Genomic DNA, 14753 nt, shown 5'->3' with positions numbered 1-14753 from the left:
TATTTCTCCCGGCAATCTTGATTCCAGCTTGTGTTTCTTCCAGTCCAGCGTTTCTCATGATGTACTCTGCATGTAAGTTAAATAAGCAGGGTGACAATATACAGCCTTGACGAACTCCTTTTCCTATTTGGAACCAGTCTATTGTTCCATGTCCAGTTCTAACTGTTGCCGCCTGACCTGCATACAGATTTCTCAAGAGGCAGGTCATGTGGTCTGGTATTCCCATCTCTTTCAGAATTTCCCACAGATGTCTGTAGTCAGGGACAAAAGCTCAAGCAAACTGTAAAAGTCAGAACTACTGAGGCGTGCTCGTGAACTACGAAATTTATGAGATGGGCATCAGGCTGGGTAAGCTGACTGGGACCAGGTTACACGAAGGCAGTGCTTCTCAACCCTCCCTGACTTTTAGACTCACCTGGGGAACTTTTATTCTTAAATAACTACCCGAATATTCTACAGCACAGATGGGACTGAGAACCACGTGTTAGGCTTTTGAAAACCAGTCAGAGGAGCTAGGCCTTGCAGCGGAAGCCAAGCAGAAAGCACCACCAGCGCTCGCACTGCAGAGCTAAGGGGTGGCTCCGACACTGAGTGGCGTTCGTCCCCAGGCTGAGGCGGAGCCAGAAGCAGGCTACTCGCCCTCAGCGTTCTCTCCTAGTTCCCCATGCTCAGATCACACAACCAAATGAAGACGCTATCGGCCCACTGTTGTTTTGTTTTTCCACACCAAGGACCTCCAAGTTTTGGAACCATCCTTCCCTGGGTCTCCACTCTTACCCTCTCTTGCTGTTCAGTTGCTCAGACATGTCCAACTCTCTGCGACCCCAGGGGACTGCAGCATGCCAGGCTTCCCTCTCCTTCGCTACTACCCTCTCTGCTGCTGTGGCTGCTGCTAAGTCACTTCAGTCATGTCTGATTCTATGTGATCCCATAGACGGCAGCCCACCAGGCTCCCCCGTCCCTGGGATTCTCCAGGCAAGAACACTGGAGTGGGTTACCATTTCCTTCTCCAATGCATGAAAGTGAAAAGTGAAAGTGAAGTCGCTCAGTAGTGTCTGACTCTCAGCAACCCCATGGTCTGTAGCCCACCAGGCTCCTCTGTCACAAATTCTTCTTCTGGGTGAGGTGTTCCTGCCACTAGGGGGCACTGTGGTGCCAATCACCCTTCAAGGGAGATGGTAACTCCACCTTACAGACAAGCAAGCTCAGTGAGGGGACGGGAGTCTCCACCAGCAGACCATGTAAGATATGGTGGCAGTGAATTCAAATCTGGCGTCAGCACTGTCAGTCTCCACGGCTACAGTGTCATTAACGCCAGCCCTCCTCTTTCACAGCCCCGAAGGGGCAAGCAGGAACACACGCCATCTCCATGTGTTTATACTGAGGGGTGGAGACCGTGAAGGACAGTGATCCCGCGACAGCGCATCTCACCTGCTCGTGATCCAGCATGGTCAGTCCTTTCACTCCAGCCAGGATGAGATTCTTGGCGATTTCAGCCCCGAGTCCCTTCATGCCGACAAGAAGCACCTGGGAGGCCCGAAGCCTACAAGGCAGACATTGTTAACAGGATGAGAGAGAACATTGGAAGTACCGCGAATCACTGAAGAACAAAACAAGACAAAGAGAAGTAACCTTGGTTTTCATTGAATGCACTTAAGCACCAAGACCTCAGATCTTGGAAAAGAGACAGGCTCCACTCTATCCTACAGAGAACAACTCATTCAACAACTGTTTATGGAGCACCTACAATGCCAGGCACCCCTCTAAAGTGTGGAAATACAGCAGTGAAAAAACAGACACAATCCCTGCCCTCTCAGAGCTTGTATTTTGTAGAGACAAAGAGAGACACATAACATGTCCAAAAGTGACGAAAATCAAGCGTGACGTGGATCAGTGATGGACGATGCTACTTTTGTCAGCCTGATCGTGAAGGCCATTCCACAGAGGTGCTGAGCAAAAATTAAAATGAAATGAAGGACAAGCACACAGGTAGTATTTGGGAGAAGCACGTGCCAGGTAGAGAAAACAGCCAAGTGCGAGAGCCCTGAAGCAGAGGGGTGCGCGGCATGTTCCAGGAACAGGAAGGCAGAGACAGCGGCTGAAGAGCAGACAGCAAAGGGAAGAATGACGGATGAGGCTGCAGAGAGAAGCAGGGCTCACACCATGCAGGCTCTTACAAAGGCACCGTCAGGACGCTGGACTTTAAACAAGATGGAAAGTCATGGAGTGGGGCCGGGGGGGCGGTTAGAAGAGTGTCCGAGTTGAGAGAGGACGATGGCTTGGACTAGTGTGACAGCAGAAGAGAAGGGGCACTATTTAAGCTATCACACACAAGATGGCATGAGAAAGGGGACATCTGGGGAGTGTTTATACCATTCTAAGTCTGTAGGGTGACAGAAGAGGAAGCTTAAAGTAATCAGAGGCTGGGCTATATCCCAGGAAGTCTGGACTTAACTGTGAGGTCAGCAGAAAGCAGCAGAGGTCCACAATCCCTTATGTGAAATTCCTGAACCAAAAGTGTTTCAGAATCAGAATTTTTCCAATTGGAAACAGGAAATAAAGAGTTTGCATCATGAAAAACCCCATCAGGGTCTTACAGGTCTTAGCACCTTGTAATCAAACCCATTAATATTTCTGCAGCAAATCTATGATTATTCACACTGACAAGGATGAGTAAGAACTAAGAACAGTCACACATAAATTCAGGGTCTGCTGGCCAATGAGTCTGCTCCTAATTTAGGAAATGAGTCCATTCTCATGTAGTACCACTATAGGGAGAACATGCAGAAACTCTTTTCCAAAAATGGTTCTAATAATTATGGACACTTGCATGTCATCAGGCTAGAAATCTTGAATGGGAATGAGGGCTGATAAAATCAAGTCCTGCACTGATTCTTGATGCTAGCAGATTTGGGATTTCCTTCAGTGGTATGCTCAAAGGGTAAAATCAGAGGGAGGGAAAGAACTCTGACAATATTTCCCTCAGAGACATATGTCTGGTTCCAGCTTGTTCACTATTGTTCTTCTACACTGCCCTGCCACTGCCAACCACACCCTAGCAGAGAGGAGCCTTTCGTGCGACAATTCCACTTAACCAGAGTAACTGGGCAAAGGACTTATGACATACAAGCAAGATAAATAACAGAGATGCTAGCAATGAGGGGGGTCTCTTATTACAGGTTGACAGCATCACACCAGCAGCGGGAAGGAGGAAACAGGCTATGCATCTTTCCAGAGGCACTCTGATCCCTCCAGAAACAGCACAGATAATAAACAAGCAATGTTTCCAAAGAGGATATTGTGCACAGATCAAACCTTTGACACCAGACAGGCTGAGCAGCCATGCATTCAGCGGTACCTCCCAGGTCTCTGCTGTCACTGTTCTTCATCTCCCTTCACCTGGCCCCGACACTGCTGTGCCTGGAATTCCAGGTTTCATGGTCCCTCTTAGTCTGAGTGATGGTCTTTTCTGGTTTGGCTGCTCCATCACCCCAAGGATATAGCTAGACCAGCCCCGCTTGCTTTTGAGAAATTGATGCCCCCAAACCCACTAACTTCTCAGGCTCTGTTCTCCTTGCCGTTCCTTTGGCAACAGGCAGGGCCCAGCACTAACGCCCTTCAGGGGTGAAGACTTGGGTTTGAATTATGGCTCTGCCACTTCCTAACTGGTGACCCAGGCAAACTGAGCCATCTCTCTGAACCTCATTCCATTCATCTGTAAAATGGAGACACCCATTCTTACTTTGTATCATTAACTCTCCCCAAATACCTGGTCAAACGTGTGCAAAACCACCTAATTAGGCCCAGCCAACTACCAGATGCTGAATAAAAGTTACCTGAACATCTCTTCAATCTCCACTGCCTTAATTACAAAAGGGCTCAGTGATCGATTTGATTCTGATTAAAAAAAAAAAAATCTGACAGAGAAACAAAATTTAAGCTGACGTTTAAATCCATTCAGTCTTGGCTCTCTCCCATTTCCGCCACCTTATCTTCCACTACTACCAGCTTCCTCCCAACATGCCTTCAGTTCCCCACCTGCAGACTTTAAATCGAAGCACTGCACCCGGCTGACACGCGCACCCTGTCTTCCTCCCTCGGCCTCGCCTAGCCTCTCCTGCAGACTTCAAATCCCGACTCAGACACCATTTCCTCAAGAAGTCCTTATCACAACCGACTCAGTGTTCTCTCTGAAGTCTTCAAGCGCCTGCTCCATATAAACACCTCTGACAGAAATCCCATGGAGCCCACGGCCTCTCCAGGATCCCTCCATCCTACAGAGCTCCTCGGACTCTGACTGCTCAGGAGGTTTTTTTATTCAACTGCCAACAACACCGAATATCACGGTATGTTTTTAATCCTTAACCATTCTAGGGCCCTGAGAGGACTGCTTATTTCTGGCTCAATTAGATGAAAAGCACTTAAAATAGTACCTGGCACGTAGTCAGCACTTAAAGAATGTCCGCTCTCATTACTCATTCTAAGGCAGGAATTGCCTTCTGGGAATCAAGCCTACAGAAATACTGAGGTGGGCCAAAACCAGGCACACTGATGTTCGCGGCAGCATGGGCCACCACTCCACAGCCACCACCCTACCCTGGCCTCCGTTTCTCACCTGTAAAACCGCAACACCCTGATACCCAGCCTCCCTGCTCCCATCCCTGCCCTCTGCAAGCCGCTGTCCCCATCTCAGGAAGAGAGAGCTCCGACACCAGATCATGCCACTCTCCTGCTCAGTCCCTTCAACGGTTCCCAGGCCAGCTTGGTACCGTCAGCCTTGCCATCTCATACTACTCTCGCCCTTGGTAATCGCCTACAGCCCGGCTGGCCATCCTTGATCCTAGAAAGCGCCGCCACGTCGGCTCCCGCTGCTGGATTCTGGCATTAGCTGTTCTCTCTGCTTCTTCCCCTACCTCAAACATGACCTATTCTTCAGGTCTCAGCTCAACTGTTTCCATCTTAAGAGAGGTCCACACTGGCCACCTCATCCAAAATAGGTCCACATCTGGAGTTATGCTATTTGTTCATGTGTTCATTGCTCATTCCTCCATTAGAGTGTAAGCGAGCTTCAGAAACCACAGTATCTCTAGCGTCTATGACTGTGCTTGGAAATATATGACACTGTTAATCCAGTAGCTGTTACAGATACAGCAAAAGAAATCCCAGCAGAATTACATAAACCTGGTAGATAGCAAAAAAATTAAAAAACAACAACAAAGAATAGTTAACAGTCAGTGAACACTCACACTACCACCCACCTCTGTTGTAAACTCTTCACTTGTATAATGCCATTTAACCCCCATGAGGATCTCATGAGCTGGTGCCTTGCTATCCCTACTCTGGAGCTGAGAAAACAGGGACTAAGAAGTGAACTAGCTTACACAGTGGTTACACAGCTAAAAGTAACTGACAGAACCAGCAGCAGAGAAGGGCAACAACAAGGCGGAGTGACTGGGATGGTGGGCTCAGAGGCCACGGCGCCCTGGTGTGCACCTGCTAGGAAAATCAACATGAAAGTCATTCAGTCACGTCCAGCTCTTTGCGAGCCCATGGACTGTAGCCCGCCAGGCTCCTCTATCCATGGAATTCTCCAGGCCAGAATACTGGAGTGGGTAGCCATTCCCTTCTCCAGAGGATCTTCCCAACCCAGGGATTGAACCCAAGTCTCCCACATTGCAGGCGGATGCAGGTGGATTCTCTACCATCTGAGCCACCACGGAGGCCCAAGAATACTGGAGTGGATAGCCTATTCCTTCTCCAGAGGATCTTCTCGACCCAGGAATTGAACTGGGGTCTCCCGCATTGCAGGTGGATTTACCAGCTGAGCTACCAGGGGAGCCCGTGAGGCAGTCATAAAACAGAATGAAATACCAGTAGTTGACACTTAGGAAACAGTTACTGAGGGACTTCCTTGGCAGTTCAGTGCTTAAGAATCCACACTTCCAATGCAGGGGGGCATGCATGGGTTTGCCCTGGTCAGAGAACTAAGATCCCACATGCCTCGCCACGGCACAGCCAAAAAAAACACCCGAAAAACACAATGTTTGAATGCCAAGCCATGTTCTAAGCAACTTATGTGTATTAACTCTGCAAGGTTGGTAGTATTATTGAAGGAGGAAACAGAACAGGCTCCATCTTGAAAGCAGGACTCCATCTTGGCCCGGACTGTGGACTTTGAGCTATATGCCCAGTATCTATGGAAATGACATACCAACTGGAAAACCAGACCCCCGGGATGGAAGAGCCCCAGGGCCTGTATCTAGACTCTCCGTCTCCTAAAAGAATACCCTAATTATCTGCGCAACCAAATAGAATCATAAATTCTATTATGCTTATTGGAGTATGACCACAGGACTATTGATAATTATCTTCTGTTACCTACCCAGGCTTAAGGCATATGAATCATGGGTTAACTTTGATTGTATCTTTCTTTTCCTTTGTTCAGACTAGTTTCAGGGAATTTGGGGGGTGGCTTTGGGCATGTACACTTAGGGTATATAAGGTTTTCACTAAAACTGGTTGGGGTCCTTGGCTAAGAGGAGACTCTGCCTTGGGCCCACCGGAGTAATAAACTCCACTCCACTATCTGCATTGTCCTTCTGAGTGAGTTTGTTTCCCAGAACGCGAGGCTACATTATTAGTCTCATTTTACAGATAAAGGAAGCTGAGAGTGTCAGACAAAATAATGCAGCCCCGCTCTCGCCATGTCCATGCCCCTAATTCCTGGGGTCCATGAATAAATTACTTCAGGACAAAAGGAATTTTGCTGATGTGATCAAATTAAGCATTTGGGGGAGGGGCAGGGGTAATTATCCTGGATTTTCCAGGTGGGTCCAAATAATCACAAGGGTCCTTTAGAGAGGGAGACAGAAGGGTCAGAGGTGGCGAAGTGATGACAAAAGCAAGGGCTTTGCTCAGAGAAGAGAGGCTTGAAGATGCTTTGGAGATGAAGGAAGGGGCCACAAGTCAAGGAATGCAGGTGGCTTCTAGACATTAGAAAAATCAAGTAAACAAATTCTTCCCAGAGCCTCCAGAGAGCACAGCCCTGCCTGGACTTTCATTTAGCCCAGGGAAACAGATTCCAAACTTCTGACCTCCAGAATTTGGGCTGCTGTAGGCCACTAAATTTGTGGTAATCGTTACAGCTGCCAAAAGGAAACTAACCCATTGAGGCACGGAGTTCTTAGGGACCTTGCTGAAGATAAAACAGCTACCCAACAGGCATTATTTTGTCTGCCACTCTCAGCTTCCTTTATCTGTAAAATGAGCCTAATACTACCAACCTTGCAGAGTTAATATATATATTAAGTTGCTTAGAACAGTGCTTGGCATTCAAAAACTGTGTTTTTTGGGTGGTTTTTTTGGCCATGCCGCAGCATGGGATGTGGGATCTTAGCAAAGCAGATATCAACTTGCACAATACTGCTCCAGAGTCTGCTCATCAAGTTACATGCCTCTCAGGATTTAGGCTCCATACTTCCAAAAGATGCGGGTTCAATTCCTGCTCTGAGGGCTAAGATTCCATATGACTGGGGGCCAAAAAACCAAAACATAAAAGAGCAACAATATTGTAAGAAATTCAATAAAGACTTTAAAAACGGTCCACATAAGAAAATCTTTGGAAAAAATAAAGTTATATGCCTCTCTATAGCAAATAAATGTAAAGTCACATTATGACATATTGTGTACAGTCTATCAGTAACAATAATAGTAATTACTATCCACAGAGGGCTCACAGGGTACAGGCACTGAGCTAGATATGTACATACAGTGCCTCACTGAAACCTTGATTATGGTTCACCATTTTCCTCTCTCAGAAAGCACACACACGCTAAATGTTGCATATAGTTTCTCTCCCTAAAAGGCAAGGTGGCTCCACGGGCCCCAGCATGGGCCATTATGTTTCCATAGGAAAGGATTCATGCCTATCCTGAGAAAGGAAAAAAACCGAGGTTCAGCAAAGATGTCCAAGGTCTCACAGCTAACAGGTGTCCAGCACTGGGGATCCAAATTCAGTTTTAACCAGGATCTGTGCTCTTCTTTCCCTCTTTCAACATCTCCCCCATGCTGCCTTGCATGTTGTTGCTCAGTCGTGTCTGACTCTTTGCGACCCCATGGACTGCAGCATGCCAGGCTTCCCTGTCCTCCACCATCTCCCGGAGCTTGCTCACACTTGTGTCCACTGAGTCGGCAATGCCACCCAACCAACTGGTCCTCTGTCATCCTCCTCTCCTTCTGCCCTCAATCTTTCCCAGGATCAGGGTCTTTTTCAATGAGGATAAAGTAGGTTCTACATAAGCATTTGTGGATTCACTTCCCTCTAACTTCTGGTATAGAAATACCTTTTAAATTTCTGGGAAGGAAGGAACCAATCTTTATACCATAATCTAAATTCACAAAACATACTGCAAAGTAAGTCAAGCCAATGAACTTCACTCATGATTAAAAATTCTGAGACTACCAAATTCACATTCAAACCACATTTATTGAGAGTCTAATGCAAAAATCTTGTATAGGACTATTTCTAGTAGGGCAAACACAAAGTCCCCAAGGACAGGCAGAGCTTTAGCATATCTGAGGAACAGAGGGGTTCAAGGACCGTTAGCTTGAATGGAGCAAGCCAGGGAGATGCAGGCAAGGACAGACAGGCAGGGCAAGAAGGGCACCAGATTTAAAAGATCTGAGCACTCAGAAAATCACCGGGAAGGCTTTGAGAAGGAATGTTAAGATGTTTGTTTGTTTGTTTTTCATTTAAATCAGTTTGGCTACTAAGTGCAGGATGGATTATAAGGAGTCAAGAGTGGAACGGGGAGACCAAGGAGGAACTGTAGAGGTGATCTGAGATGATGGGTATAATGAAAAAAGGCAGGTGAGATAAACCTTGAAGCAGAGATCTGAGGACTTCCCAGCAGACTGGACGAAGACAGAAAGGACAGAGATAAATAAAGAGCTCCTAGGTTTCTGGTCAGTGCAACCAGATAAATGATGGGACCACTTGGCAGATTTGACCATTTCCTGCTTCTAAAAATACTTCTCTTTTTCAATTAACAGTACAGTTGTTGTTGTTTAGTTGCTAAGTCATATACAACTCTCTGTGACCCCATGCCAGGCTCCTCTGTCCATGGGACTTCCAGGCAAGAATACTGGAGTGGGTTGCCATGCCCTCCTCCAGGGGACCTTCCCGACCCAGCGCTAGAACTCAAGTCTCCTGCATCTCCTGCACTGGCAGGTGGATTCTTACTGCTGAGACACCAGGCAAGACACACAGTACAGAACTTGTCATTTAAATCTATGATCCCGCTCAATCCAACTGCCTATTCATTATACTTACATCAATGTCTTGTCAGAATCCAAGATACAACTTAAGACTGTTCCCCACCTCAATCTGCTTGGGCAAACCTGCTCCTCCCACAGTCTAGCTTGTCCTTCTGGAGTTTCCTGGCATCCACAGACACCTGCTGTATCTTATTTATCACAACCCATTTCCTACTTAGTTCCTTGTCTTTTGTGGCTGTAATTTATATTTGTCAAATAATGGTATTTGTGCATGGATCCTATTCGTGCTTCATCTCATTTCTCTTTTTTTTCCTGCACTGTACAGCATGTAGGATCTTAGTTCCCCAACCAGGGACTGAACCCAGGTCCTTCACAGTCAAAGCCAGGAGTCCTAACCACTGGCCCGCCAGGAAAGTCCCATCTTTCTCAAAAATCTTATAACGTAGATTGTTATTTTCATTTGATACGTGAGAAAACTGAAGCACAGAGAAGTTATGAAATGTATCCAAGGTTAGATAACTAAGAAGTTCTGGATTCAAACTCAACTATTAACCACTACAAAATGGATCCTTATATGAAACCATTAGGACTGGCCTCCAGTACAAGCTCAGTCACTTTCATGACAACTAGGTGCCCATGGATCCAACTGAAGTGCTGTCTCAACAGCAGCTGTGTAGGATAATGAGTGTTTCCAAACAGCGAAGTTTTGGGGAGTCCCAATCCTGTAAGGTTAAAACTCAACGTTGAGTCCTTAAAGATTTAGTCACACTCACCCCTCCTTTGTGCACACATGGGACCTAAGGCCAAGGAACTGTGTGACGCACCCAAGGCCAGAGAGCCAGTGAGCAGAGCCGGGAACTGAACCCAGGTTTCTGGACTTCCCAGGTCTTTGCAGTGTACAACCGTTCCATCCACTCAAGAAAGCACTGGGAATTTCACAGTGACCAGTCAAAACCCACATCTCAATTATCGGACATTTCAAAGCACCTACCCTCACAGAGCTTATCTTCTATTTCTCTCTTCCCAGGCACCTTTCTTCCTCACTCTGAAACAGGGGATAAATGGGCCTCTGGCACAAACGCAATGCAAAACTACTGAAGCACATGGTCTGAGAACGACCAGGGCTGCCAGCTTCAACACTCTCCTTTATGTTACTTTAATTGAAAGAATGAGCCCCCTCAGGGTGGCAAATGAGCTATCATGGAAACAGGCAGTGAACCTGAAGTTAGCAGCTTAGATAGAAGTCCCACTTCTATTTACTTGGTGCGTGACCTTGGGAGAGCTGGCTCCCTTCCCTGAACCTCAACCACAACATGGGCTGGGGACACACCAAGAGCTGCAAACTCACATGCTTTGGGCCGGGCAGTTCCATCAGTGATTGAAGCAGAGCTGACGGAGACGATGGCCACATAAGCTCTCTGTAAGACAGGCAGCCTCCACTTCGATCCAACCGATATAGGGATAGATGCTGACCTTACTGTTTGTCTGACCTTAACTACTTTTCAAGACATAAATCAGAAACTGTGACATCCCCTTATGTGGGGAGCATGGAGAGTAGTTGGGAGACAGAGACATTTTCCCAACTTCTCATTAAAAAATTCCAACATACAGAAAAATAGAAAGCAGAGTTAATATTTTGCCCTGTTGGCTTCACCCATGTGCTGACGAGGCAGCACTTCACACCTTTAGCTTGCAGCTCCAAAAATATGATGTTCTCCTTCATAACCACACTACTATCACATCTAGAAAATAATTCCCCAAATCGTCTAACAGGACTAAATACTCAAATTTCCCTATTGCCTAAAAGATATTTTTTATAGAAGTTTTCTTTTTGAACCAGGATCCAATTAGGATCACACCTTAAATTGGGCTCCACCACTTTACTCTCTTAATTGAGAACAGTCCCACTGCTTGCTTTTCCCATGACACTGACTTCTGGAAGAGAACCAGGGCAGCTGTCTTGTAAAATGTTCCACATGCTGGACATCTCATCATTACCTCAATAGTGTCCTTTAACCTGTTCCCCTGTTCTCTAAAAACATGATTAGGGTAAAAGATATTTGGTAGGAAAACATCAAAGATGATGCATTGAGGTTCTTATATCACCACATCAGAAAATACATTATTACATATTTCTAAGTGAGGTCGATTTTATTCTTTCCATGCTCAAATTGTCCCAAATTTGGCCAATTCTTTTAGAATTGTTAATGCTGGCAACTAATTTCAAAAAAATTAAAACACTGTATGAGAGATACACCCGTTTTTAACCTCCAGACTGTATGAGTTCCCCTGAAGGCCATTTTTATTATAATTTCTCTCCCTTACAGTTCTCTGACAACCCTGGTCCAACATGACAGAGTCAGAGGCAAACCTGTAGCCAGAATGCAGTTGTCGATTCCCAGGCTGCTTTCTATTTCACGAAGTTGCTCCAGTCTCCGAAGCTCTCCTACCCCACCTGGAGTTCCCTTAGAGACGAATCAGTTTGCTTTGTGGTGCTTCCTTCCTTTCTGAACAGAGGAGGAAACCACTGCCTTCCTTCTCCAAAGAGCTGCTATGAGACTCAAGAGCATTTTATCAACTCTGTAAGACTGTCTACAAATCTATAGCTCTCAAACGATAGGTAACCCCTTCCTTCCCCCAGGACCCTCAGCCAACCCTTTACAGGTTCTCCACTGAGCTCAGTACATCTCCATTTCCTCAGAATAACTCCAACCTCCCAAGAATTCCTTACCCTGACTCTGATTTGCCCCTTAGGTCTTCTCTCCCTCAAGAGCCCCCATCCATCCTTTATTGCTCCTCAGATAAATCACTGGTTCCTAAGCCTCTGACAGCTCCCTTTAATCCTCACCGACACTACACCACTTCAAATAAGACCTACCTGCTGCTCCTAAACCCTTGGATCAACCCTTCCAGAACATCTAGGATTCGCGTCCCAATTCTTTAGGACCTCCTAACGCTTCAATCCTTCAATCAGGAGACCCTAAGTTCAATCCACCCCACCTATGTCTTCAGGCCCATTCTCATTATTTAATTACCAATCGTCTATTTCAGGTGCCTCCAACCCTCGGACCACTGCTTACTAATACCTCATGATGTACCTTCCTCCACAATCAGAGAAGATTCCAGAATGAGCCTGAAGTAACCCCCACCTCACCCCCCCACACACACACTCACCCAAAAATTCTACAAGCTCTCACCCCTCAAACTAAATTCTCGTGACCTGCCTGCCTCCCCGATCCTTCAATCAAGTAATTCTCCACTTTGTACTCCCTCACATCACATAATCACTCCCCATCACCCAGACCTCATCACTGAACTCAACCACTTTCATATTGCTACTTATATGTCTAGTAAACAGTTAAAACCTAAGTCCAAAAGTGAACTCCCGATTCTTCACACCACACCTCCAATTTCCCCACCTCACTCAGTAAAGGCACTTTCATCTTTCCACTTGCTTAGGCCCAAAACCTTGGAGGCATCCTTGAGTTCTGTGTTTCACACCCCACACATTGAATCCTTCAGCAAAGCCTGTTCTCTCTACCTTCAAATTGTAAGAATCTAATTTGACCCCTTCTCTAGAGTTCCAAGCCGTCACTACTTCCGTCTCAAGAGGATTATTGCAGCTACTTCTTAAACAGAATCCTTCTTCCCACTTCTGCACACTCGAACAGAGAAGACTGATCCTTTTTGAACACAAAGCAGATCGTGTTACTCCTCTGCTCAAAACTCTCCAACAGGTTCCTCAGCACTTAGTATTAAAAAGCTTCCCCTGGTTTGGTTCCAGCCACTTCTGTTGCTCTGTTTTGCCAAGCATACCCTGGCCTCCAGGATTTTGCTGTTATCTAGGCTTGGAAGGTCCTTCGAGATGACCACACGGCTCTTTGGCTCCTTCCTTGCATAGAGAACCGAGGCTCAGTGTTACCTCTCAGATAACTCCCCTGGCCACCCTATCAAAGCAGCTCTCCCACTAACACAACACTGTAAAGCAACTATACTCCAGTAAAACAAACAAAAAAAAAAACACAACAGGGTTTCCCTGGTGGCTCAATGGTGGAGAACCCGTCTACCAATGAAGGATTCGATCCCTGATCCGGGGAAGATTCTACATGCCACGGAGCGACTGAGCCTGTGTGCCACAACTAAGCCCTAGCTCTAGAGCCCAGGAGACACAACTACTGAAGCCTGAGAACCCTAGAGCCCCCGCTCTGCAACAAAAGTCGCCACAATGAGAAGCCCACAGAGCAAGGAAGACCCAGCACAGCCAAAAATAAATAAAATTTTAAAATAGCTCTTCCACCTCACCATCCTCTGTTGACCCTCTTTTCCTGCTTTATTTTTTCTCCCTGGCTCTTGCATTGCCCAATATTTTGCTATTTCTTTAGGTTTACTGCGTTCCCCACAAGAATGTAGTCTCCATCGTTCATTGACACCCGCTCAGTGCCTACACCGGTGTCTGTGGTAGGTGCTCAATAAATATCTGATCAAATCCATCACCTCTTTGAAAGACTTCATCCCCTCCGAAAATTACTCGCCCAAGACGAAGGCATGCCCAATCCTGTCCTCTCTGGAGGAATCCCCAGATCTACACATAAGCAGCCTCTTCGGGTACCTCCAGCGCCCCGAGACCCTGCGAGCCTCTCGGGATGCCCATTTGAAATAAAGTGCTCCAAAATTCCTCAAAAAAACAAAAAAAAAAAACAAAAAAAGAAAAAAGTCCTCATTCTTTCAGACTGGCCCACCACTTAGAGGCCACAAGAATGAATCCAAGTTCGCATCTGTTTGGCTCGCCAGTCTCCCCCAGCGTCCAGCCGAGACGAGGTTCCTGCTACCTATGAATGAATCAACTATGCCCCCCCACTTCACCGTTTCCAGGCATTCCTCCCCTCTCCTAGTCCGTAAGCCCGCAACCCCGATCCAAACCCCACCATTACTCCCTTCGGGCGTCGAGTCCCTGAACCTCCCCTTCGAGAGGCCGCCAACCCCTCGGAACGACCCTCCCACCACCTGGGACGTCCCTGCTTCCCAAAGCTTCTGAGGAAGCAGACCAAATCTACCCCCTCCAGTCCTCTCATAAGGGCGCCCACGCCTGACACGATTCCCGCCTGCTCTTTTCAAATGAAACCGTCCGGCTCCCCGAAGGCCGCCAACGCCTCAGGCCAGACGCCCCCTGCAGATCCTCAACCACCCTCCCCCCACCTCCACAAGCCGCACCAGCCCTGACCGTTTCTGGGCCTCCAACCCCCAAAGACGGATCTGCCGGTCATACTGCGCCGCCTCCTCCTCGCTGATACCGCCGCCCGCCTCCTCCTTCTCCACCATGGCGCCGGCTCTAGCTGCCTGAGCTCTGGTCCCGCTCCCGGCAACCGCCAGCCGGCCCCACACGCCGCCAACCGCCGCCGGCCGCGCGCCCGGGAGGCGTCTGCGCCTGCGCAACGAACTGCGCCTGCGCAGTACCGCCTCCAGGCGCCCCACCCCCA

At 47.3% G+C, this 14753-nt stretch overlaps 1 protein-coding gene across 1 annotated transcript in view; it reads right to left on the bottom strand.

The window, feature by feature from the left end:
* Positions 1 to 14685, bottom strand: part of SAE1 (SUMO1 activating enzyme subunit 1) — a 61944-nt gene extending 47259 nt beyond the window's left edge. The window contains exons 1-2 of the mRNA XM_010852657.1: positions 14498 to 14685; positions 1432 to 1543 (exon numbers count right to left, since the gene is read on the bottom strand). Coding sequence (XP_010850959.1) covers positions 1432 to 1543; positions 14498 to 14595 — 210 coding nt within the window. The 5' untranslated portion in view covers positions 14596 to 14685. The remainder of the gene's footprint in view (positions 1 to 1431; positions 1544 to 14497) is intronic.
* Between the last annotated feature and the right edge of the window lie 68 nt (positions 14686 to 14753).

The sequence above is a fragment of the Bison bison genome, unplaced genomic scaffold (assembly GCF_000754665.1).
Source record: "Bison bison bison isolate TAMUID 2011002044 unplaced genomic scaffold, Bison_UMD1.0 scf7180017864313, whole genome shotgun sequence".
NCBI classification, from domain to species: Eukaryota; Metazoa; Chordata; class Mammalia; order Artiodactyla; family Bovidae; genus Bison; species Bison bison.
The sequence above is the reverse complement of the archived record's forward strand: the minus strand, read 5'-3'. Positions and strand labels throughout refer to the sequence as shown.